General features: G+C 34.5%; 11 protein-coding genes across 11 annotated transcripts, besides 11 other annotated features; 7 read left to right on the top strand and 4 right to left on the bottom strand.

Moving 5' to 3' along the window:
* Positions 1–53: 53 nt before the first annotated feature.
* TA11985 (uncharacterized protein) lies at positions 54–2,614 on the top strand (the record flags this gene model as incomplete). Its single annotated transcript, XM_947403.1, has 3 exons — positions 54–163; positions 220–1,171; positions 1,214–2,614. 3 exons carry the CDS (start codon positions 54–56, stop codon positions 2,612–2,614), a joined length of 2,463 nt encoding a protein of 820 aa, XP_952496.1.
* Positions 2,288–2,356: a sequence feature (1 probable transmembrane helix predicted for TA11985 by TMHMM2.0 at aa 713-735).
* A 73-nt stretch (positions 2,615–2,687) lies between the features above and the next one.
* On the bottom strand, positions 2,688–3,180 carry TA11990 (uncharacterized protein; the record flags this gene model as incomplete). The annotated part of the gene is made up of 2 exons (XM_947402.1): positions 2,688–2,918; positions 3,010–3,180. 2 exons carry the CDS (start codon positions 3,178–3,180, stop codon positions 2,688–2,690), a joined length of 402 nt encoding a protein of 133 aa, XP_952495.1.
* Positions 3,181–4,056: 876 nt separating this feature from the next.
* TA11995 (DnaJ protein, putative) lies at positions 4,057–5,748 on the top strand (the record flags this gene model as incomplete). The annotated part of the gene is made up of 1 exon (XM_947401.1): positions 4,057–5,748. The coding sequence occupies one exon, from the start codon at positions 4,057–4,059 to the stop codon at positions 5,746–5,748; it is 1,692 nt and encodes a 563-aa protein (XP_952494.1).
* A 72-nt stretch (positions 5,749–5,820) lies between these two features.
* TA12000 (ribosomal protein s29, putative) lies at positions 5,821–6,133 on the bottom strand (the record flags this gene model as incomplete). Its single annotated transcript, XM_947400.1, has 3 exons — positions 5,821–5,829; positions 5,901–6,000; positions 6,078–6,133. The coding sequence occupies 3 exons, from the start codon at positions 6,131–6,133 to the stop codon at positions 5,821–5,823; spliced, it is 165 nt and encodes a 54-aa protein (XP_952493.1).
* Positions 6,134–7,572: 1,439 nt separating this feature from the next.
* Positions 7,573–8,865, bottom strand: TA12005 (transporter protein cg10, putative; the record flags this gene model as incomplete). The annotated part of the gene is made up of 1 exon (XM_947399.1): positions 7,573–8,865. One exon carries the CDS (start codon positions 8,863–8,865, stop codon positions 7,573–7,575), a length of 1,293 nt encoding a protein of 430 aa, XP_952492.1.
* Positions 7,711–7,779: a sequence feature (8 probable transmembrane helices predicted for TA12005 by TMHMM2.0 at aa 52-74, 89-111, 118-137, 147-169, 240-262, 307-329, 336-358 and 363-385).
* Positions 7,792–7,860: a sequence feature (8 probable transmembrane helices predicted for TA12005 by TMHMM2.0 at aa 52-74, 89-111, 118-137, 147-169, 240-262, 307-329, 336-358 and 363-385).
* Positions 7,879–7,947: a sequence feature (8 probable transmembrane helices predicted for TA12005 by TMHMM2.0 at aa 52-74, 89-111, 118-137, 147-169, 240-262, 307-329, 336-358 and 363-385).
* Positions 8,080–8,148: a sequence feature (8 probable transmembrane helices predicted for TA12005 by TMHMM2.0 at aa 52-74, 89-111, 118-137, 147-169, 240-262, 307-329, 336-358 and 363-385).
* Positions 8,359–8,427: a sequence feature (8 probable transmembrane helices predicted for TA12005 by TMHMM2.0 at aa 52-74, 89-111, 118-137, 147-169, 240-262, 307-329, 336-358 and 363-385).
* Positions 8,455–8,514: a sequence feature (8 probable transmembrane helices predicted for TA12005 by TMHMM2.0 at aa 52-74, 89-111, 118-137, 147-169, 240-262, 307-329, 336-358 and 363-385).
* Positions 8,533–8,601: a sequence feature (8 probable transmembrane helices predicted for TA12005 by TMHMM2.0 at aa 52-74, 89-111, 118-137, 147-169, 240-262, 307-329, 336-358 and 363-385).
* Positions 8,644–8,712: a sequence feature (8 probable transmembrane helices predicted for TA12005 by TMHMM2.0 at aa 52-74, 89-111, 118-137, 147-169, 240-262, 307-329, 336-358 and 363-385).
* Positions 8,803–8,865: a sequence feature (Signal anchor predicted for TA12005 by SignalP 2.0 HMM (Signal peptide probability 0.003, signal anchor probability 0.768) with cleavage site probability 0.001 between residues 21 and 22).
* A 676-nt stretch (positions 8,866–9,541) lies between these two features.
* TA12010 (uncharacterized protein) lies at positions 9,542–11,269 on the top strand (the record flags this gene model as incomplete). Its single annotated transcript, XM_947398.1, has 5 exons — positions 9,542–9,841; positions 10,028–10,204; positions 10,279–10,378; positions 10,475–10,671; positions 10,754–11,269. 5 exons carry the CDS (start codon positions 9,542–9,544, stop codon positions 11,267–11,269), a joined length of 1,290 nt encoding a protein of 429 aa, XP_952491.1.
* A 422-nt stretch (positions 11,270–11,691) lies between these two features.
* Positions 11,692–12,695, top strand: TA12015 (uncharacterized protein; the record flags this gene model as incomplete). The annotated part of the gene is made up of 2 exons (XM_947397.1): positions 11,692–12,424; positions 12,574–12,695. 2 exons carry the CDS (start codon positions 11,692–11,694, stop codon positions 12,693–12,695), a joined length of 855 nt encoding a protein of 284 aa, XP_952490.1.
* Positions 12,696–12,850: 155 nt separating this feature from the next.
* Positions 12,851–14,134, bottom strand: TA12020 (hypothetical protein with WD40 domain, putative; the record flags this gene model as incomplete). Its single annotated transcript, XM_947396.1, has 8 exons — positions 12,851–12,893; positions 12,946–13,022; positions 13,052–13,107; positions 13,144–13,245; positions 13,287–13,350; positions 13,401–13,770; positions 13,859–13,926; positions 13,958–14,134. The coding sequence occupies 8 exons, from the start codon at positions 14,132–14,134 to the stop codon at positions 12,851–12,853; spliced, it is 957 nt and encodes a 318-aa protein (XP_952489.1).
* A 624-nt stretch (positions 14,135–14,758) lies between these two features.
* Positions 14,759–15,882, top strand: TA12025 (syntaxin-like, putative; the record flags this gene model as incomplete). The annotated part of the gene is made up of 4 exons (XM_947395.1): positions 14,759–14,875; positions 14,947–15,453; positions 15,505–15,574; positions 15,638–15,882. 4 exons carry the CDS (start codon positions 14,759–14,761, stop codon positions 15,880–15,882), a joined length of 939 nt encoding a protein of 312 aa, XP_952488.1.
* Positions 15,802–15,870: a sequence feature (1 probable transmembrane helix predicted for TA12025 by TMHMM2.0 at aa 287-309).
* Positions 15,883–16,161: 279 nt separating the features above from the next.
* On the top strand, positions 16,162–16,982 carry TA12030 (uncharacterized protein; the record flags this gene model as incomplete). The annotated part of the gene is made up of 6 exons (XM_947394.1): positions 16,162–16,242; positions 16,311–16,392; positions 16,449–16,513; positions 16,589–16,737; positions 16,804–16,897; positions 16,929–16,982. 6 exons carry the CDS (start codon positions 16,162–16,164, stop codon positions 16,980–16,982), a joined length of 525 nt encoding a protein of 174 aa, XP_952487.1.
* A 219-nt stretch (positions 16,983–17,201) lies between these two features.
* TA12040 (uncharacterized protein) lies at positions 17,202–20,870 on the top strand (the record flags this gene model as incomplete). Its single annotated transcript, XM_947393.1, has 6 exons — positions 17,202–17,309; positions 17,505–18,191; positions 18,234–18,414; positions 18,485–19,513; positions 19,599–20,375; positions 20,470–20,870. 6 exons carry the CDS (start codon positions 17,202–17,204, stop codon positions 20,868–20,870), a joined length of 3,183 nt encoding a protein of 1,060 aa, XP_952486.1.
* Positions 20,871–21,316: the final 446 nt, after the last annotated feature.

Below are 21,316 nucleotides of genomic sequence, written 5' to 3'. Positions count from 1 at the left end.
AAAAATATGAAAAATCGCATTAAATATCCACACAATTAACTTTTAACAGCTTTATGCAAACTTTAACATCTAGTATTAAAAACTCTAGAATTGGAAAAGTCCCTCAAATAGGCCTTCGGGCAGTAAATAAACTCCATGATGGGCACACTTCTGATAAATTTTGGTATTTTCACCTATATTTATAATAACCTGATGAATTAACAGATATTATTGATTTAGGGTCGATTATATCGATTATGTTGGGAATCGCGAGAATTTTAAAAAATTAAGCCCACATTCCAAATGCCTCTTAACATGTGTTATTACCAAGTTTGACAGGAATTTGCTTAAAAAAACTCGGTCTGACGAACTTTTGGTTTCAATCTTTTCTGATGTTATTAACGCAAGATCTATTCCTCTTTTGAATTTAGAACTCCTAAACATGATTTTGGTCTCATCATACACACTTGGGATTCCACTCTCAAATCAACAATTAGACCTTATTTTGGACTCAATACATCAGCATATTAGTACAAATAACTTGTTTAACTATTCAAATTCTGATAAAACCACCGAAACAACAAATGAAACCTCAGTTGTTAGGATGGGCATAGAAGACATCATCAGCATTTTACATTCACTGGCAAGCCTAGCAAGGCGTTTCCCATCACATCTCGGAAGAATTAGAGATTCTAAAGCATTTGACTCTTTCTTATGTAACATAGAATCATATCTCAAATTACTAAATCCCAGAGAGTTTTCACTGGTTCTATTCTCACTGCATAACCTCAATCTTATTAATCACAACAACAACTTAGTGAGTGTCTTTTATAAAGCTGGAATTGAAATTTTAAGCACCTTTGATAACCAGAGCATTTCAACTGTTTTATATATCTCAGCAAACGACCGAAACTTATCAAGACTTTTTAAGCTTTTCAAGAAAAGAATCGATTCCATAATTCGGAGTAATTACCCCTGTGACCCTGCCCATTCCAATACAATTGATGACAAAATTAGTCATGGAGGTAATCCAAAATTCACTGGGAGAGAAAGTTGTAACATACTTTGTAGTTTAATAAAGAAAGGAACTTTGGAACAATTCCACAAGCCCTTTCTTGAACAGAGCATTTCTGATATGAATCTACAAGAGCTTTGTAACCTATGCAGCCTTTTGATAAAGAACAAATACCCAGTAGATCTAAACTTTAAAACTTTTTTTATCAATAAATTACAGAATCTAGACCTAAGCAACTCTGTAGTTCTGGATTCTCTGACGATTTCAAACTGCTTTCATGAATGGGAAATCGAAAACAATGATATTCTTGACAGATTAATCCAAGCAATAACCACAAACGGCAATTTTGTATTCAACCAGAAGTCAGTACTCTTGTTACACTACTTGACAAAGCTTAAGTATTCAAATCTAAACTCTCTTTTTAGCATGTTTTTGGATAATTTTAACCCAAACCATATAAACTCATCTCAGCTTATTCTTTTTTACAACTCTATTATGAATGCTTATTCTGTTAAATTAGAGGGTTTAGACTTACACCCGGGTCCGGATTCTGGAACTGAGGTGATTTTGAAACTTATGAATAAGGTTGAAACTGAAATACTTGGCCTGGATTTCAACAAATTAGGTAAAATCGACCTGTTTACACTTGGGAAATCAAGAAATATTTTAATTTCAAAGAAATTACTAAAGCATATTTATGCAACTGAGAGTGCAATTGATAACCTGGATACCATTTACGCCATAACTAAGAGTACAGATAATCATGCTTTATCATCGAGGATTAACTCGTTAATTAGTAAAATTAACCCTTTGGATTTTTTAAACTCAAATGATACTAAACATAGAAATTTTACAAACTATTTGAATATTGTTTCAAATCTGAGAAACACTGAACTTTTAAAACAATTGGTCCGGAAAACACTAGATACTGGAAACTATTCCAACAACTTTGTTACTCTTCTAGCGATTCTAAATTGTTGCAAGAAGTTACATTATTGTGATTCAAATGTTGAGGCTCTCATGAGTAGATTGGTTTATTTATTTTCTCACAAAAATTGCTTAGAGGACTATAAAAATTTCAAGAGTAAAGAATCTATACACACTAATTTCGACAATTCGTTAGATGACTTTCTCAGTGTACTATATCATTTAGATTACTTTTCGAGTTCCAGAAAATACGATGAAATTATAACCCAGTCTTTGCAAAATGTTATGAATACTGTATATAATAATAAGTTGGATGAAAATGTAAGGATTTTAAGTGGTAAAAATGAACTTGAGAAGTTTGAATCTATACTATTTAACATATCCGCACTGGTTTTCAACGCTGTAGTCAGTTCCTCAGTCCTTGTTATGTACATTAAATACTATTTCTCCCAATCTGCAACTATTTCCCCAACTGTTCTCAAGACCCTCTCAATGCACTCAGGCTGCCTAGACTCCCTTACACTGGAGGAACTTAGGTTAATTAACTCAGTTGAGTTTGAAAGACGTCCTAATTACAGGAAAGATGAAAACTCAATCCAGACTAGTGTATTTTCTATTCTTGGGAAAATTGGTATAAAATCATTACCAGAGGAGCAAGTTTTCGACTATTACGTGGACCTGCTAATTACGTAATCTATTATTTGTTTAGTTTACAGGCTATTATTAGTATATGTTATATATTTTAGAAAATTAGTGTAAAGTATAATTACATATCTTCGTATGCTTCGTCATAAGTCTCGTCCCAAGTCCATTTTAGCAGAGGTTGTTCGATGAAGACGTGGTTTGGAATTGGTCTATCGACGACTTGGTGAAGATGCATAGTCATGTAAGGAACGCAAGTGCCATCTCTAAGCCTAGTGTGCATCCTACTGAGCTGACTATCCATTATCTGAAGAGTCCTTCTTGCAAGGTCATCAGTATCTTTGAATATCATATCCTAAAACATCATGTAAGGAAAGGAATAGATAATGGTGTTTTATGTAATTTATGATTCTGTACAACAATGGTAAAGACTAGATAAATGATACGGTGACTTTTCCTAAACAAAAGTTGGTTTCTTCAATGGCCCAGTTAGGGTCCTTCTTTTCGAGGTCCTTCGTGGTGACGTTCTTCCCAGTGTATACACCCGAAAACCCCCTGGTCTGGGTGCCTTTGTATTTTAAAATACGGCCGACCCTGGAAGGAATTAGTCGGAACATTAAAAAATCAACTGATTCATGGGGAATGTACCACATACAACTAATATTTACACATTATGATATGTTAATTGATTTATCGAATCTGATTTATCAAGTAATTAATAGTTTAAATAATTATGTTATTAATTGTTGTATATGATTCCAACGATATTAGGTCGTATAACCCTTTATGTAGTATATAAATGATAAATGAAACGAAATCGGGGAAAAATATTTATTTTAATTTAATTTACATATTTAAATTTAATTTACTTAAATCATAGATTTATTTTCATGAATACGTTAATGAGCTGATCCCAAGTTAATCAATAATTTCAATTAATTTTGAATACTCCAATTTTTTATTTGTTGAATAATTTTTTAAAAATATTTATGTTATTTTGGGTCTTTTGAACTCATTATTCAGCTCAACCTTCCATGTTTTAACAGATTATGAATACTAACCAAATGTTGGTAAATCCATCATTTTTATTGTGCATAATGCCACCTAATATGATTTTATAATTATTTAAATTTTATTTTACGATTCAATTATTTTATAATTTGACAGATTCTTCCGTTTTCATTTTGTACATTATTTAATCCCGGAATCAGTACCACCAAAATATGGGTTTTGAACAATTTCTCTTTAAAAACCTCATTTTAAATTATAATATCAACTTTTAAACCTTGAATGCTCCACTGGAACGTTCAAATCAATTTCCTTCCAGATTAAAGATAATATCTCGGCCGTTCAACCATTATAGTACTTTTTAATTTTATTTCATTGAAAGAGGGTTCGTTCCCAAATTTTATAATTTAAATTATTTTAAAAAATTTAAATATTAAAACCAACGATAGCCATCAATTAGTTGAGCTATGTCCGAATGTGATACCATGGAGATATTGGCATCCGCCGAACTTGAATTGGAGTTGGCCCACTCAGTTTCAAAGCCAATACCAACATCATCGGGTTTTGTGAATGATCCTAGTACCGAATCTGCTGATCAGACCCCCTTAAGGCTTTCTAATCGCAAGGTATCCAAGTTCACAGAAGAGGATGAAAGTTTATCGACCCACCCTTTGGTTTCAGCCTTGTTTAGCACAAGGAGACCTAGAGATGTTTCCAGTGCAGTTTCCTCGGGAATTAAGAGTATTACTAAGGGAGTTGTGGTTGGAGCGACTGGCCTGGTTATGTGTCCGGTTGTTGGCCTATCCGAGGATGGAGTCAAGGGGTTTTTCAAGGGGGTTGGTGCAGGAGTGTTGGCCGCAATTAGTCTACCCTTAGCTGGCATTGGAGTTTCACTGTACCAACTTACACGCGGAGTAATAAACACACCAAATGCGATCTGCCAAAAAGCCTCAGGGAAGGTATGGAACAAAGAACGTCGAGTTTGGGAACATAATTGGTATTCCCTGGACGAGGAGTATAGGAAAATCAAGTCATACATAACTAGCTCCTCAGAAAAGGAATTTTTTACCAATAACACCAATAGAGTAAATAACACCGAAGGTAATGATAAAAAAGTATTTGAGACTGAATTATACGACATATTGCAAGTACCAACAAATGCAAGTCAAGAATGCATAAGAAGATCTTACTACAGGTTAGCTCTAAGGTACCACCCTGACAAAAATACGAACGCTGATGGCGATAACGACTACAACGAGATTTTTTCCCGCTTGGGTGAGGCTTATCAGATTTTGGGGGACGAACACAGGCGCAAAAAGTATGACCTTAATGGACGTTCAGCTATAGACGAGATGCCAATCCTCGAATCACAGCTCTTTTTCAGCATGCTATTTGGCACTGAAGCACTGGAACCGCTTATAGGTAAACTCCGCATGGCTCTGTATTTGGAACTTGAAATGCGGGACGATTTATCTAAAACTCAACACGATTTTCAAAAGCTTCAGCAGGTTCGAGAGGTCCAAATTGCAGTATACCTCCGCGAGTACATCCGCAGCTTCGTGTGCGGTGAACACGACGAGTTCAGAAAGAAGGTGACTGAGTACGTAAAGGAACTCTGCAAGAACAGCTTTTCCGTGGCTGTGGTTGAGACTTTGGGTTGGACGTATCAGAATTACGCCAAGGAGTACATCGGAAAGCGGTCTTCATTCTTGGGCATATCTGGCAGAATAGCCAAGTCAAAGCAGAAGACCAGGAACTTCCGCAAATATTTCAAGACCTACGTCTGCTTTTTAAAAACTGCCATTTTGGAGTCTGGCCACAACCGCACCTGCGATGCTGATGAGGCTTTTATCTCAGACGTTGGCGTCAATTTTAACGAGAAATCAATCCCCGTAATCCTTGACGCCATGCTCAATGTTTGCCTCATTGACATCCAAAACACTGTTCGTGCCGCCTGCAAGCGTCTTCTCAAGGACATGTCAGTCGACTCTTCCTGGCGTCTAAGGCGTGCTGATGCTCTACTTGAGACTGGGAAGATCTTTTTACAAGTTGCCAAGGAGGCCAAGCCTAACTTTTGGGGCGACTTCACTGTCAAAGAATTTTGTCAGCACGTGAACTCCCCAAAGAAAAAAAGCGAACGCGTAAACGTTCACTACTCAGATGAGCCATTTTACTAATTCACTAATTTTATATCATATATCATATATACGGTAATTATATTAATATTATGTTTTATTCTTGAGACTCCTTCACCAGTACTAAAAATGTCATTAATCACAATTTTATTAAATATTAATTTTATTGTTAATGTGAAATGTATAGTCATTACCTTGTGGAATCCAATTATAGTGGCACGTTCTCTGAAGCATTGGCGGCAGATCTCGAGACCGTACTTCCTTATAAGTCCGTGACGATTAAAGCAAACGCAACTACAAAATAAATAAATTAAATCAATAATTAGGAACGATCAATTGTATAATTATATAAATCCTGGATAGACAGGTACCATTGGTGACTTCCTTGGCCGTAAGTTTTAGGATGTCTGTTAAAAAGATTTCCCATTATAAGAAAAAACAAATATAGAAAAATATACAATAAAAATGTTATCTTAATATTTGTCGCCCCATTATAGAATTACCAATATCGTATTTCATACTACTACACCATATATTCAATATCATTACACATTCTAATATTACAGTCATGGTATATAAATGTTATTTCAGTACTCTTAATAGATATGGGTTGGGTCACGAGATTAAAGTTCTCCTTGAGATTTGTAAAACTACCACGTTTATTAAAAGATTAAACCTACCTTCTCAAACACATTTCCACTAAATTGACCTAAAACACCATTTCAACAATATTATAGATTATACTTCCACATTTTAACATGGAAGTTAATATTGTGAATAATATCAAATACGAATACCTGGAATATTTCCGAATGGGTGGTATCTGCAGACTAGTACAAGATTATCACTACAGCATGAGACTCCACAGCCGATAAACTGAAATCATTAATATTTTATTTAGTACCTTTGTGTTTTTCCATACTAGTTGTGTAAATGCTAAAACGTTTGGATTCCTGGTCAACACTCCCGCTAAACTTGTTTTATGCCACATTTTAGATTAATTATTTTATATGTATTTAAATTTTCTTACACTTTTCGAAATCGTATTCTTTTATCCCTGATTACCATTTTAGATATTTAGGTTACTGAGTAACTAGGTACAGGAACACACCTTCGTACCAGCACTGGACAGCGATTCCTTCATTAAATAGCTTTTTGGAAACTGACAAATAATTTGTTCCAGCGAGTTCTGAGTAATATAAAGGCAAATCACACTTCTCCTTGGTAATCTAACCAAATATTATGCGAATCAAGTCACCTTTAAGGCCTCCTTTTCAGCTGATTTAGCCAATTCATCATTCCTACATAAAATGTTACGATTATACTATTATATGTGGCACAGAATGCGCATAAAATATAGAATACCATTCAAGGGAATTAACGGAGTGAATTCTTCTATAGTCGTTATGTGCGAGTAGAATCAAATCTTTCTAAAAACATAATTTCAAGTACTAAACTATCATATAATAAAATAACATTTAAATGAGATTATACTTGAAAATTGCAGTTATTACACAGAGAAATGATAGGAATCAACGACACCACAAGTTCGAAAATGAGCATAAGTGATACACATTTCATTAAAACCGAATTTAAACCTTACACAATAAAATTAGTTACAAATTAGTGGTTAAAACAATAAGAGTTTATAGTATGGTTTGGCTATGTTAGGCTATTATGTGGTATATCGGTAAGACTGATAATAAATTTAAGGGATATACATAAATATAAAATATTACTTTAAAAAAGATTGTGAGTCAGTAATGTACAAATACTTATCTTTAGTCAGATAATGAAATACTTTACAAATTAAAAATTAGAGATAAAACCATTATTCTTTGAATTAAAATCTTTCACGTGAATTAGTTAAGTGAACAGATCATGGCATATCTCAGATCTCATGAGCTTCTCAGTTCCTGTACTTAGTAACTCATGTTCCGATTCCGCATCATCGATCAGAGGCGACTCGAGAAGGTCAGTTTCTTCCTGGATTTTCTTGGACCCAAGGGCGTACAGGAGTAGCCCTGCAACAATACCCAGGAAGCAAACAACATCAAGTAAGTTGAAACTCGTAGTACTATCCCCTGCAATAAAGCGGAGGGAAAATGCGATTGAAGTCAGAGGGACCTTGACAGTACCCAAAAGTAGCGTGAACGTAACTGAACCGTCGAGCATTATGAAAACATATGCAACTCTAATGGCAGAGCTGAATAATATATAGAGGCAGTAAATTTTAAAGGCCTCTAAGCAGTTATCGCACGTTGGTATCAAAGTGGGTCCACAATTTTCAGTTATAGTATTAACTCCAAAAAATATACATTTATACCCGTTTACGCACAGTTTATACAGTGAATCGAAGTAACCTTTAACGCTATTGAATGGTAACGTGAATAGTAGTGTATATAGTATGTTATAGAAGAAGTGAAATAGGAATCCAAAAAATTGGTATTTTACTACATGGAAGAATTTAGAAGTATACTGCTTCTCTCTGAGTGCAGACGCGATAGAGTCTGGGACTGAAGCGAGTAGATATAACATGTTGTTGTAGAACCTGTTATCGGTAGTATCCGTTCTGTTCAGGATTGGCTTTAACACTGCGAATGTTAGGATGATTGCAGAACTAATGTATTGGTAGTGGTGGTACTTCTTTGACAAGATGAGTTTACATGAAACCATTGTCAGTGGGACTGAAATCTGTCCCAAAAGAACCAGCATCAGTCCGCTCGTGTGGGCGCTTCCATTCGCAGATAAACCGGTGGACAACATATCAAGAAATCCTAGGAACACTAGTGGCCGGACATTAAAGTGTCGTTTCATATATTCGCGGTTAAATAAGAAGCACAAAATGGCGATACAACAGACTATGATCCAAAATGTAAAGATTATCACCTGAATAGTAAACATTACATAATTTTTAGTGTGGTCAATGAACCGTTTAAAAAATACTGTCGTTAAAACATCCAAAATAACAAATAATATACAAATTATACCAAATGACTTTGAATATATCCATTTGAAACAGGCACGAATTGATTTATAAATTAAAATTAGGAGGGAAGTAATGCGATCTAAAGGAGAATTACCAAAAGAATTGTCGCTTCTAAGAGTTCCAGAGGAACTAGAAGCGCTCAAATCAAGAGAAGAACCTTCCTTCAACATTCCTCAGCCGACCATCATCAAACCTCAAAAATTAACCAATTAGTTCTTACAATGGGTTAAATAGATATACATAATTTAAAACTCAATAAATATTAATAGAAATTAATGTCGAATTAAAGATAAAACAAATCATGTAAAAATTAATAAAGCTGAATTCGGACCCCATATAATATTTAAAAATTCTCATTTATCATAAAAAATTTCAAATTATTTACACATTATTTTCCTCTTAATTCTAATTAAATTATTATACATGAAATTCCGGGATTTCTACACCCATTACTCTTAATTATTCAATAACCACAACATAAACGATAAATGACAATATTATAGATCTTTCTATGATCTTTCGGAAATATTTTTATTTTATTTTTATTATAATAAAAAATTTAAATATCCATTTTTAGTTCAACCAACAATATCAATATCTTTGCCGTTATTTATTTCAACCTTTTATATTTCTTTTCCACAACTTACGCTCAATAACCTTCCCCTAATATTTAACGTTTCGGAGATTTTATTTTATTTTATTTTATGAATTATGCCTAAACTTTTACTTTTTTGGCACCGCCCCGCATTCCTATATTTTGTACAATAGTTTCTTGTTTTTATGATTTCTATCATATTTTAACAATCTTCTTTATATTTTATACAATGTTTAAAATTTTGATAATTGATGTGTATAATTGATCCCAGCTCTATTTTCGCATGTGCGACTTTGGGTTGCGGGGTGTTAAGTACCGCCTATCTAGCATCAAATATCAATAAAATTCCTCACCCATCAGAATGTGGATTGATTGGAAGATTGTGTCTTATGACCAAGATTCACTCACATGAACCCCTTGAACTAACAATCAAGTTCAAAAACGCCACTTCTGAATTTGGAAAGGGGAATTATTTCATCGAAGTTGTTTCAGGCAGGTTCAAATATGCCACCGATTATTTTAAACCCAAAAACAATGAACTAGTACTTAATGTATCCAATTTCTAATTTTAATTATTTTTTCTTAAACATTTTTATATAAACTATGGGATATATTTTTAAGCCAATAGCGTATTTTTACATAATTATCCTATAAAAATTTAGCATTTCAACTTATAAAATTAGTTAATTAGTTTTATATAAAATATTCATAAATACGTACTAATAGTGTGTATACAGGTTGATTTGCCAGTACACTTAAGACAATGCGATGACCACATAACCATTAACCTGTACAAGCATCACTTGATGAAAAATAAGCTTTGGGGCACATTAAAACTCACACTTGATAATATTTTAAATATACCAAGACAAAGACGATATACCTTGGAAGGATCACCACCTACCCATATATTTGTAATTTCATATTAACCCTATTATAAATAGAATTAGTATAGTTATTTATAGTAACCTCAGTAATAATGGATTAGTTTTCAATAAATAGGTTCGGATCGGACCTCGTGGAGGAAATGGAATCGCCCTTAAAAAAGTATGCACTTATAGAGCTACAAAACGATGGAGAAAAGGACGGTAATCATTTAGAATAAATATTACTTATAGAAATACTGGTAGTTAGTTAGGATTATTTAAACCAATGTTATTGAGTATTGATAAAATTTAATTCAGTGCAAGGATATATGTCAAAGTATCTAAATAATAGTTCCGAAAACAAAAAGCTTAGGTTTTATTCGTCCGCAGTCTCAGGCGAACTAGAGATCATGAATGATTTAACCATCAATTATAAGGAATTCTATTTTAAAGCAATTGAACTCACTTCAGGCTACTGGGTCTGGTGTTATTGGAAGAATAGAGAAGACTACAAGGTTCCAGCTTACATATTTCTATACATAAATTAGAGTAAAATCAAATGTTTTATAAATAATAGAATATAATTTGGCATTATAGAATAAAAAAGAGGAGAAAGGGTACATACCTATAAGGTCAATTAGTTTAGTTAAAAAGGATAGGAAAAAGAATGACAGATTTTATGTCCGCTATCAAGATATGAGAGGATACAATCAAGAGTTTTTCGCAAAGAGTATTAATCGCGACAGAAATTCATGGGTAGATTGCCTAAACGAGTTTATACAAATGGCAAGAACAGTTTTCGAGAATACCGACAGGTACCAACTGTTGAAGTTACAGCTAAATTCCGAGCCTAATGCCTTCAAGAAAGTCATGGGTGCATCACCGAGGTTTAAGTTAGTTGGTCTAGACTCTGGATCATCAGAGGAAGATTACAAAGATGAGAACCCAGACTTCAATTCAGATGATTTATACAATAAAATTGGTGAAAATTCCGACGAAGAGGATCTTAAGTACCCAGACAAATCTGAGGATTCTCAATACACATCGCTAGAAAATAACATTCTGAAAAGCAACATAAAATTTATGGAATCCAATCTCTACAGACAAATTTAACAAATATTTAACAAATATAAAATTTCTGAGTTCAATCGAGCTTTATTTGTAATAACAGTTTTATCAGTACACACCCCGCAAAATCGTCTAAAATGTGTAAATGAAGTTCAAAGTGGAAAATATCACTTTTGTAAAATAACAATTTTAAACTTTAATTTTTAAATTGTTTATATTACTTTTTACACTATTTTTAACCTTTTGGCTCACACTAGTGTGTGACCAATCATGAACAAAATCAACTAGATTCTTTTAAATTATCTATTTCTCTAAAATTTAGAATAATTATCTTTTATTTGAATCAGAGATTTATAAAAACTCTAACCTAATCGTCTAAATATTTGGACATTTCGTTGCGTAGTCGCATCGAGAAATTTTAAGTTTTGGTCCAAGAATCGTTGAATGTGCAGTTATTTTTTAACAAAATGGTATTAAATTCGACAAATACACAGGAAACCAGCCCAGATTCCTCAATAAAAACGGAGACAAATTCTGAGAGTGAGCCACCCACTGTGAAGGCTAAAAGGGGTAAATCAACATCCAAGAATTACCGAAGAAAAGGCAAAAAAATTGTACCGAAGGAAGCCAATCTCATCAAAAACATACCAGAAGAACACTACTTCAGTGATGTGTCCGGAGTTTACTACCACTTCAAGAAGATGGAATGGCGCACAATTTGCAAGGACCCATTTAACAACTCCAAGCGCACTCAGAAGACATTTGGCATCAACAAGTACGGTTTCTACGAGGCTAAGCATAGGGCTGAGATGACGGCGTTTGAAATTACCGAGAGGAACCACATCTCAAAGGTTCTGAGCTCATGTGGCCGTATTCTCGTTCCAGAAAATCACTCATCTCAAACTCCTTACAATGTTTCTGCTCCTTATTTCAATCCTCAGCTCGACTCTGTTAACAAAAATTTCCTCAAAATTCCCTTTGACAATAGCGTCTACAGTGCTAAAATGCCACCAAACCTCAACAATTATAGTTGCCATAACGGCAACATTATGGTTTATAATTTAAATGGCATCAATTCTTTGAGCATTTTGCCACAAACTATGCCATTTGGTGCAATTCCTGCTATAAAGAACCAGTTTTACCACTCAGTCCATAATCCAATCCCCTACCCTCTCGTTTCAATGGATAACAACAAAGCTTGTTTAACCAATAACACACACACTTAACTACCTGTACTTTAATCTTTAATTTTTACTTTACTCTTTATCCAGATTACAATTTCATATTAGTATACATGTAGCTATATATTAGGGTAACTTATCTATGTATAACGGTGTATATTATATTAGCAATGTTGTGGCTAAATGATTGGCCTGTCAGATTACTAAAGAAGAATCATCCTAGTTACAATCTTGCCGATTACTGTCCAAATTCGAAAAAAAGATGGGAATCCATCTCGGAACAAATTTGATTTTCGCCGAAGCGCGTGTGTGATTGTCTAAAAGTTTTACTGTTCAAACGGTTGGTGTAGGAACAAAGATTTCTTTTAGTGGCAAGATTGAGCACTTTCGCCGATGCTACTAGTCAGTAGTATATCATCATCCAGGCTGAGTTTATCAGGCATTTTTATGAAACAAGTACATTAAGTCTAAATCCAATATCATGTTTCCTAAATTAATCCATTTAACTATTCAATTTAGTGTTTAATGGTAATTTAATACAGGATTGGATGTAATTTTTCATCTAAAATTTTACAGCATAAAACAGTTCCCTCTGAGTCTCCACTGAAAATATAACCCTAAATACTAATAAAATCATTAAAATTACATTCTTGGCCACTACGGACTTCACCCTCTTATTGTGCACTTTGCAACTCGCTAAAACTGTTCCTTATTTAGTCATATTCAAATATATCATACCTTTATCAGAATCATCATGGGTGTCGACACTATGGACGGATATCACTCCTGATTTGAATCCAATAACCACAGCAGAATCTCCGTACCAAGAACAACATGTTACTATAATTGAATTGTTAAGGTATAATTAATTTTCAAAATACCTTTATCATTTGTGGGTGATTTAACTGTTTTAAATGTATCATCTTCACCACTACACACCAATACCTAACACATTAGTTATGAACTGGATATGTTTATAACTATTATGTTAATACCTGATTTTCCGATGATAAAATATATTTAGAACCATTTGACCATCTAACATTTATTGGCGGAAAGTTGAGTTGGGTGTAGAAAACACATGTTTTGGAGTTTAGGTCCCAAAGCCTTAGGTAACAGTCAAGGCTAACTGAGATAAAGGCTTTCCCTTCAGAGTGAAATGAGATGCCTGAAATCTCCTTTTTATGGCCTTTAAAGGACTTTTGAAAGCTCAAGTCTCTTGTTAAAAATAATGAAATCTCGCCGTATTCATTGCCTACTAAAACTGAGCCCTTATTTACTCCTCCGAAAACTGCCACCGACGTGATATAACCTTCTGGGAGCATTATTTCTCCATGCTTACTCATCTTTTCAATATTATACACTCTGAATAACACATTAGTGAGGTATTTGGAAATTTAAACAGATAATGTTAAATTTGGCCTAATATATTTAAAGTTAAATGGGTGGATACTGTACTGTTTCATCTGAACCGCCGCAAACCAGGACATTGCTATTCAAATCCATACACTTTATGGAACCCTATAATTCAAAATTTCTATAAAGTATGTACTTGTGAACACGAAACTCTAAAAAGTTGTGTAAAAGGTGCGTTTTGGCCGTCAATTTCATTCTTATAAGAGGGACCATCTGAGGAAGGATTCTCTGGAATTTTCAAAGTTTCAAGTTTTTCACGATCATAATCTAAGCCGAGCAAAACGCCTTCGTAACCTCCACAAACCAGAAGCATTCTATATATTACAGAAAAATATCACTTTACACAATTTATTTTAAAACTCATGCGATAAACTTATAATTTTATTAATTAATACATGATTATGTAAATTATAATACAATTGTAAATATTTTACTATTTTACAGTTATAGTATAGGTGATTTTAATAATAGGTATAATTATGGGTACATAAGAATCTATCCACCAAAAATGAAGATTCAGAATATTTTAAATACTGTTAAAATCTCATAACTTCTGTTTTATATATTTTGTTAATATTTTTATGAATTTTGTATTTAGCCTTTTTGATTCCGTGTGGCTTTTTGCTTCTAATTGTGTTCATCATAGATGTTATGTTTTAATAATTATTTCGATATTATAATCTATATACTTTACATCTGATTTTTAAAAATTTGTCATCTAGTTTTCTTAAAATGTACCTTTAAATACCCATTTACTGTAAAATAACAAATCCTTTCAAATAAATTTAGTTTTCGATCACAACCAGAATTAATTTTAACTAAAATTAGATCAAATAAATCAGAACAGTTACAGGTAATGATATAGTTTCTATGTGTAAAGTATTATCACATTTTAGTAGAACTATTGTGGTATTAACAATTTTTAGAATGTTGAAAGATGTTTAATAGGACCTACCAACTTGAGCAACTGGCCACTGGCCAGGATTGTATTTTCAGATACGACCCAGAGTCCTTTATATTGCCCACCGACAACAATTTGATGCATAACAACGAAGTAACTCAATTATACTATATATATGCCAAGAGTTAATTATGTATATAAGCTGGAGACTAATTGTGTAATAGGCTGGAATAGATGTTGAGACGACATTTTCCGCTGAGTTCAAGATGTTTATGGACCAGATTGAGGATGCCAAAAAGATGATAAAGACTATTGACGAAGGGGCAAATTCCATTACAAAGTTGATGACACTGAGCCACGATGTTATGACAAGTAGCCAAAGCTCTAGCGTGAGCTCAAACATGAATGCACTGATTGATCGCACAAATCTGGTGTGTACCCAGTGTAAAAACATAATTACAAGCCTAGACCAACTAAAGGAACTTGGACAAAGTGAGACTGAGAACAGGATGCTAACAAACTCGTACAATGTGGTCATTAAGCACTTTAAAAACGCCATGAAACGCTATCAAGACGCCCAGGACGAGTTCAAAAAAGCAATCTCGGATCGAGCAAAGAGTCAGATTAAACTCATCTACCCGAACATGAAGGATGATGAAGTTGATAAAATCGTCGAGGATACCAGAGGCTTTCAAACAGTGGAACAAATCGCACAATCGAACTTTCTTGAGGTTTTACATATAACTATAAACATTTATAATAGTTTTTAACATTTGTTATAGAATGTATCATTAAGAGATGCGGTGTCAAATATACAAGGGAAATATAACGATATTCTAGCGCTTGAACAGAGTATTATACTTTATTATATATATTTCTAACTATGTTAACAATAAAAAATCATAAATATCATAGGTATGGAACAACTAAAACAGATGATGGTTGAGTTGGCAGGGGTGGTTAGTTACCAGGGCGAACTTATTGACCAGATTGAACACAACACTTTGAAGGCTGTTGACTACACTGGAAGAGTAAATCAGCAGTTACTCAAGGCTAAGGAAAATAAACGCAAGGGTGGGAAACTCTTGACATGGTTTACCATCATTGTTATTATCGTAGGTGTGAGTATTATGATACCCATTTTACTCAAAATCACATAATCCATTATTTACTGGTAATTTGGAATTTGGAACAATTCTAGCTGGAATCCACACAAATCCGGGAAATTTTACCTATTAACACAATTAGACTTGGTTATTTTCTTTTTTAACACCCATTAACTGTCTTTAAAAAATTACAAGCGACGATAATTTGGAAATAGTTTTCTCTCAACCCACACATCAACACCAGAATGTAATCACAATTCATAATTTTATTATACAATTTTATATATATTTAATTCAATATTGGAGTGAAACTTAAATTTTCCACCAAAAGTGATGGATTCCCATGTGTACTGGGAACTACAGCCACTAGGTGAATCAACTTGCGGCCTCCACGCACTTAACTGTATTTTCCAAGTAATTTTTAAACAAAATTATTCCTACAACTAATAATTTAAATCTACTCAGTTATAACCACAATTCAGGGCCCAGAATTTAGACTAGCCGATCTCCAATCTTTATCCATGGAATGTAGTAAACTCGAACGTGATTTTCTAGCGCAAGCCGGTAATTCGTTATATATTCACTATAATAAATAATAAGTATTATATATGTGAATTTAGGTCTAAGTGAGGTCGAATGTGAACAAATGGCCTTGAATGAATCAACTAGTAATTTTGATTTTATGGTATAAATTGGCTAGTTTATCATTTAACATTTTAAAATACAACATATATTAAAACAGTGGGATAGAATTTATTAGGTACTGGAAAAGGCTTTGGAGAAGAAGGAATTTGTGTGTACAAGGCTTCATGTAGACAGCATAACAGAAGGATTATTAGATCACAAACACGCCTTTCTACTCAATCTTAACTCACATTGGGTATCCGCTAGGAATATTGACGATAAATGGTAAAACAATACAATATTCTATGCTATATCACCATTATGGATATAAAGGAAATAATTGAGATTCAGGCTGTTGTTTGACAGTAAGAAGGAAAAACCAACTGAATTGGTGTTGTTAGACTTTTTGAAGGAGAAATTACAAGGGAAACAGACGGCGTTTTTGGTTAGAGAAAAATCTGGAAAAAGGCTTCCAGTTTTCAATCAGAACAAAGATATTCTGGGACCTAACCAAAAGTTCGAACCCTTAAACTCAATCGGAGAACAATCTGTTTAATTTGATCCATGCCACTTTAATTTTAATACAATGAACTATTTTCAAAACACATTTGAATAATATCTTTTAAATGAGAATATATTTTTTCTAAACTCACCCTATTTCAAAATATTAATACAAAAATATTTAGTAAATCCTACTTGTATATTAATTTTATTTATTTCTATCCAGAAAATTTTTAATAATAGTTTAAATGGATCAAATCGACGTCAATAATCACCAGTATCTAGTACAGGCGCTGGAAGGCTCAGTCTCATCAGATGACCAATATAGGAAAAAATGCGAAGATTACTTGATCAAAGTATAGTTTAACATTTATTAACACCATTCTATAAATTTATCTAATCAATTTATTACCTAACTAGTTGTAGAACAAATTTCCGATCCATATCTTAAATTTTACTATATTTTAATATATTTTTACTATAATAGAGTAGTCACCTCGATATCTTAGCTAAATTTACTGTCTATTACCCTTAAAATAAGTTATGATTAGTTTTCGAACAAAGAAGGATCAGTGGCCTCCCTGATGAGGGTAATGTCGAACTTCCAGTGTGATGATAGTGTGCGGTTGGCAGCATCAATTAGACTCAAGAATCACGTGCTCTCGAACTGGAGCTCGTCATCGGACTTTGGACCATCGGAGTCAACCGTTATCACAGCTTCTGATCGATCGTTCCTACTGGACAATTTGTACCTGTGCTTAGTAAGTGTGGGAGCCGGCCAGAAAGGGATAAGGAACCAGTGCTACGAAATCCTTAGACACATAATGTTTAACGTGGAGGTGAACGAAATCAAGAATTTGTTATCCTCGATTTCCTCTGATCTCGGTCAGAGAACGGACTCGGATCGTGTTTTATGCTCACTCTACTGCCTGAGAAAGGTTATGACCAAGTATGAATATCACGGAAGTGGCCAGGCTTCCGAGGTTAACGAGGTTCTTACGGCCTTTTTGGGACCGCTGATGGCAGTGGCTGAGGATGCATCTAAAATAGGCCTGGGGAACGACGAGGCAGCTACTCTTATTCACCTGGTACTTAAAATCTACTTTTCCTCAGCGCTCCTGACCTCTCCAACAATTCCAATCCTGAGGGACTCAATGCAACACTGGATGACGCTAATCAAGTACACCATCAATGACTTCACCAAATGGCAACTTACCTGGAATAAAAAAGATCTAGATGTTTGTATACAATTTTAACCATAATATTTAATAATGGTATAGGTGGCGCCATTTTCGGAGTTGGGGAACGAGAATGAAGAAATGTTGTGTAAATTTGAGCAGTTTAAGTGTGTGAAGTGGGCAATGAGAATACTCAACCGCTTCATTTCAAGACAAAATTCCTTCTCAGATGACGATAACAGACAAAAATTCTACTCGCTCTTCATCTCAAACAATTACTCAAGTAATTTTTATACTAGTCAATTATTTTGTTACATGATTTTAGTGAAATAGTTATTGGTAGTTATTTATAGTTAAGGTTGATAAAAATTTAATAGATGAGTACTTGGTCCTGGTGTTGAACATGTTGAAGCTGGAGTCAGAGTACAAGTTGACTTTGAATAACCTGACTCACCACCTGATGTGGACGTATCTGCGACACAGCCTGAACGTGGAGTCGCAATTCCACTACATACTGAAGGGAAATTTGAGCCAGATAATAGGAGTATATTGCCTGAGCACTTTCAAGTACACAAAAGAGGATGTGAGCATCTACGAGGAGGACCCAGAGACTTTTATACAGTCACTGTCTGACGTGTGTTACCAGTTTTACAGCAACCGCGGGAGCTGTTCGGATTTTCTGCGTGAGCTGGTGAAGTCGTACACTGAGGAATCCCTGACACAGATCAAGCAGGTTATAGGAGCCTGCTTCGAGAACAACGACAGCGCTTTACTTTACTCAACGCTCTCAATCATAGGCTACGTGTCGGACAAACTAATAAAGAAAACTCGCCAGACCCACAACTCTTACTCGGGAAATAATCTTAAATCAATAATTAACAAGGAATCTAAGAAGAAGAACAAACCAAACTATGATCACCTACAAATTGACGGTGAGGAGCTATTAGAGCGCAAGGTGGTTCAATTGCTTAATTCTGAGGATATTTGGATCAGGACCAGAGCCGCATGGCTGTGTGGTTGTGTCTTAAAACGAGCATACAACTTCAGAAACTTTGAAACACTCAAAACTATTTACTTCAGACTGCTGGACCTACTGGCGGATCCAGAACTACTCGTCTCGGTTATGGCCGCAAACGCAGTAATTGAGCTCTTCAGAGTCGACGACGACATGTTCCAAGACGTCATCGTCAAGTCCATCTCAGTCCTCCTCCAGAGGCTCTTCATGCTAATGAACAGAATTGAGTTGGAAAGCGTCACCTCAGTACTCGGCGAGATTGTCGACAGCTACTCCTACGAAGTTATCCCCTACGCCAAGGATATCATCCTCAATATCTCCAACAATATTACCAAGAATTTACTCAACAAAGAATCTAACATTAGCGGTTTCTTATTTTACATAGATATTCTACCATAGACCTTACATATATTTATATATTTACATATTTATATAATTATACATTTATGTAGTGGATTATGCTGATGATGAGAAGACGTTGGTGCGTTGGAGTATGTTGCAAACATTGAACACGATAATAAGGTTGCTGAGCCCATCAGAGAATAAGGAGAAGGCAGGGAAGGAAAAGTCAGAGGAGAAACTTGCCCTGGAGCTAAACAATTATCTGATAATCATCAGTACTATTGTTAACCTGCTAAAACTTCTGTTTACTAAGCCTGACGAAAATTCCTTCGATTACCTGGACGAGGCATCGCTATTGCTTGCAAACCTTGTCAAACTGCTTGACATCGCCTCCATCAAGCAGCTTGTACTTTCCTCAGGTTTTGGGTTCGGAAACTTCTGGCAGCTATTCCTAGACCTTCTAAACCTTATCAGGACGCAGGGCTTTGAGTACGTTACAGACTTTGCAATCCTGAGGGACCCCCTGGTTGCTCTAGCACACAGGGATTCACAAGGCTTTGTTGCAATACTCGAAGATCTATATAGGACCTGCAAAGAGGCTTCCAATAACGGCTTTACTGATGAGGTTCATGAGGTACTCTCAGACTCACTTGAGGTCAGCTTAAACACTGCAGCCCTCAACTCAATTTTTGATCGTCTACTTCAGGATTCCTGTAGCAGAGTGCTTTCACTTCTGAGCAACTATAAAAAGCATAACTTCCACGACCTGGCGCCAAACAACATGCAATTTATGAGACTAACATGTCTTCTAATCATGTACTATTATCAAAATTCCACAACATTAGCTTCCAACCAGAATTCTTTACACAATCTTAAAATACTCACAGGTACAAATTAATCACCATTAATACTACAGTATTGTATATAATAGTACGTATATTACATTTGATAATATATATAATAATATATTATCTATATTAGATTTCATATTGAAAAATTCGTTATATTGTACTTGGAAATTGGGAAGGAAATATTGTATTTTAACATGTTGTACACTAATAAAGAATAATGTGACTAAAGCCGAGAATTCCTCGGTAGTTAACCTGCTGGTAACTTTGCTGCAAAGCGCAAAGGATACAAAGGATCAGTCAGAAGAAGAATACCACTACTCAGAATCAGATTCCGACACTGATTACGACTACGATGACGATTATTCTGACGAAGACGACTCAGACTGGGACGAGTTCGAGTTTGATGACTCGCCACTCAAAAACGTGTGCGAAATGAAACTTGCCAAACAACTCCTGCTCTCACTAAACGAACCACTTGAGCACCATCAACTCAACGCTCAACAACTAATGACCTTTCTTAACACCATTTGATACTCCACTAATCTACTTTTATATCCGTACACTTTATGTCTACATCTATAGACAACCCAAGTCTATTCATGATCTTGATTTTAGTATTCAGATTACACAGTTAATGATTAGATCAATAGCGTAAATAAATAAAAAATTGCCAGAATCTATAGATCAAAGCGTTTAAAATTGCTAAATAGTTAAAATAAACTAGTTTAGAGTAATAAGTAAATAGTATTGAGTGTTGGAAAAGTCATAAACGGGACTTGTAATTTTGTATAAAAGTGGCTACAGCAGGAATATAAACCTGGGAATAGAACCATCAAACCATTCTAAATTTATGTATAAATTAAATTAAAAAGATTTCAGTGATTTAAGCCAACCTTTAGTCTCATTTTCTCACGGATGGGGTTCGAGGAGAAAAAGTGATTAATTTCTGATCAACAACCAATTTATGTATTTATAGA

This window comes from Theileria annulata, chromosome 2 (assembly GCF_000003225.4).
Source record: "Theileria annulata chromosome 2, complete sequence, *** SEQUENCING IN PROGRESS ***".
NCBI lineage: Eukaryota > Apicomplexa > Aconoidasida > Piroplasmida > Theileriidae > Theileria > Theileria annulata.
This window is presented reverse-complemented; position numbering and strand designations above follow the sequence as displayed.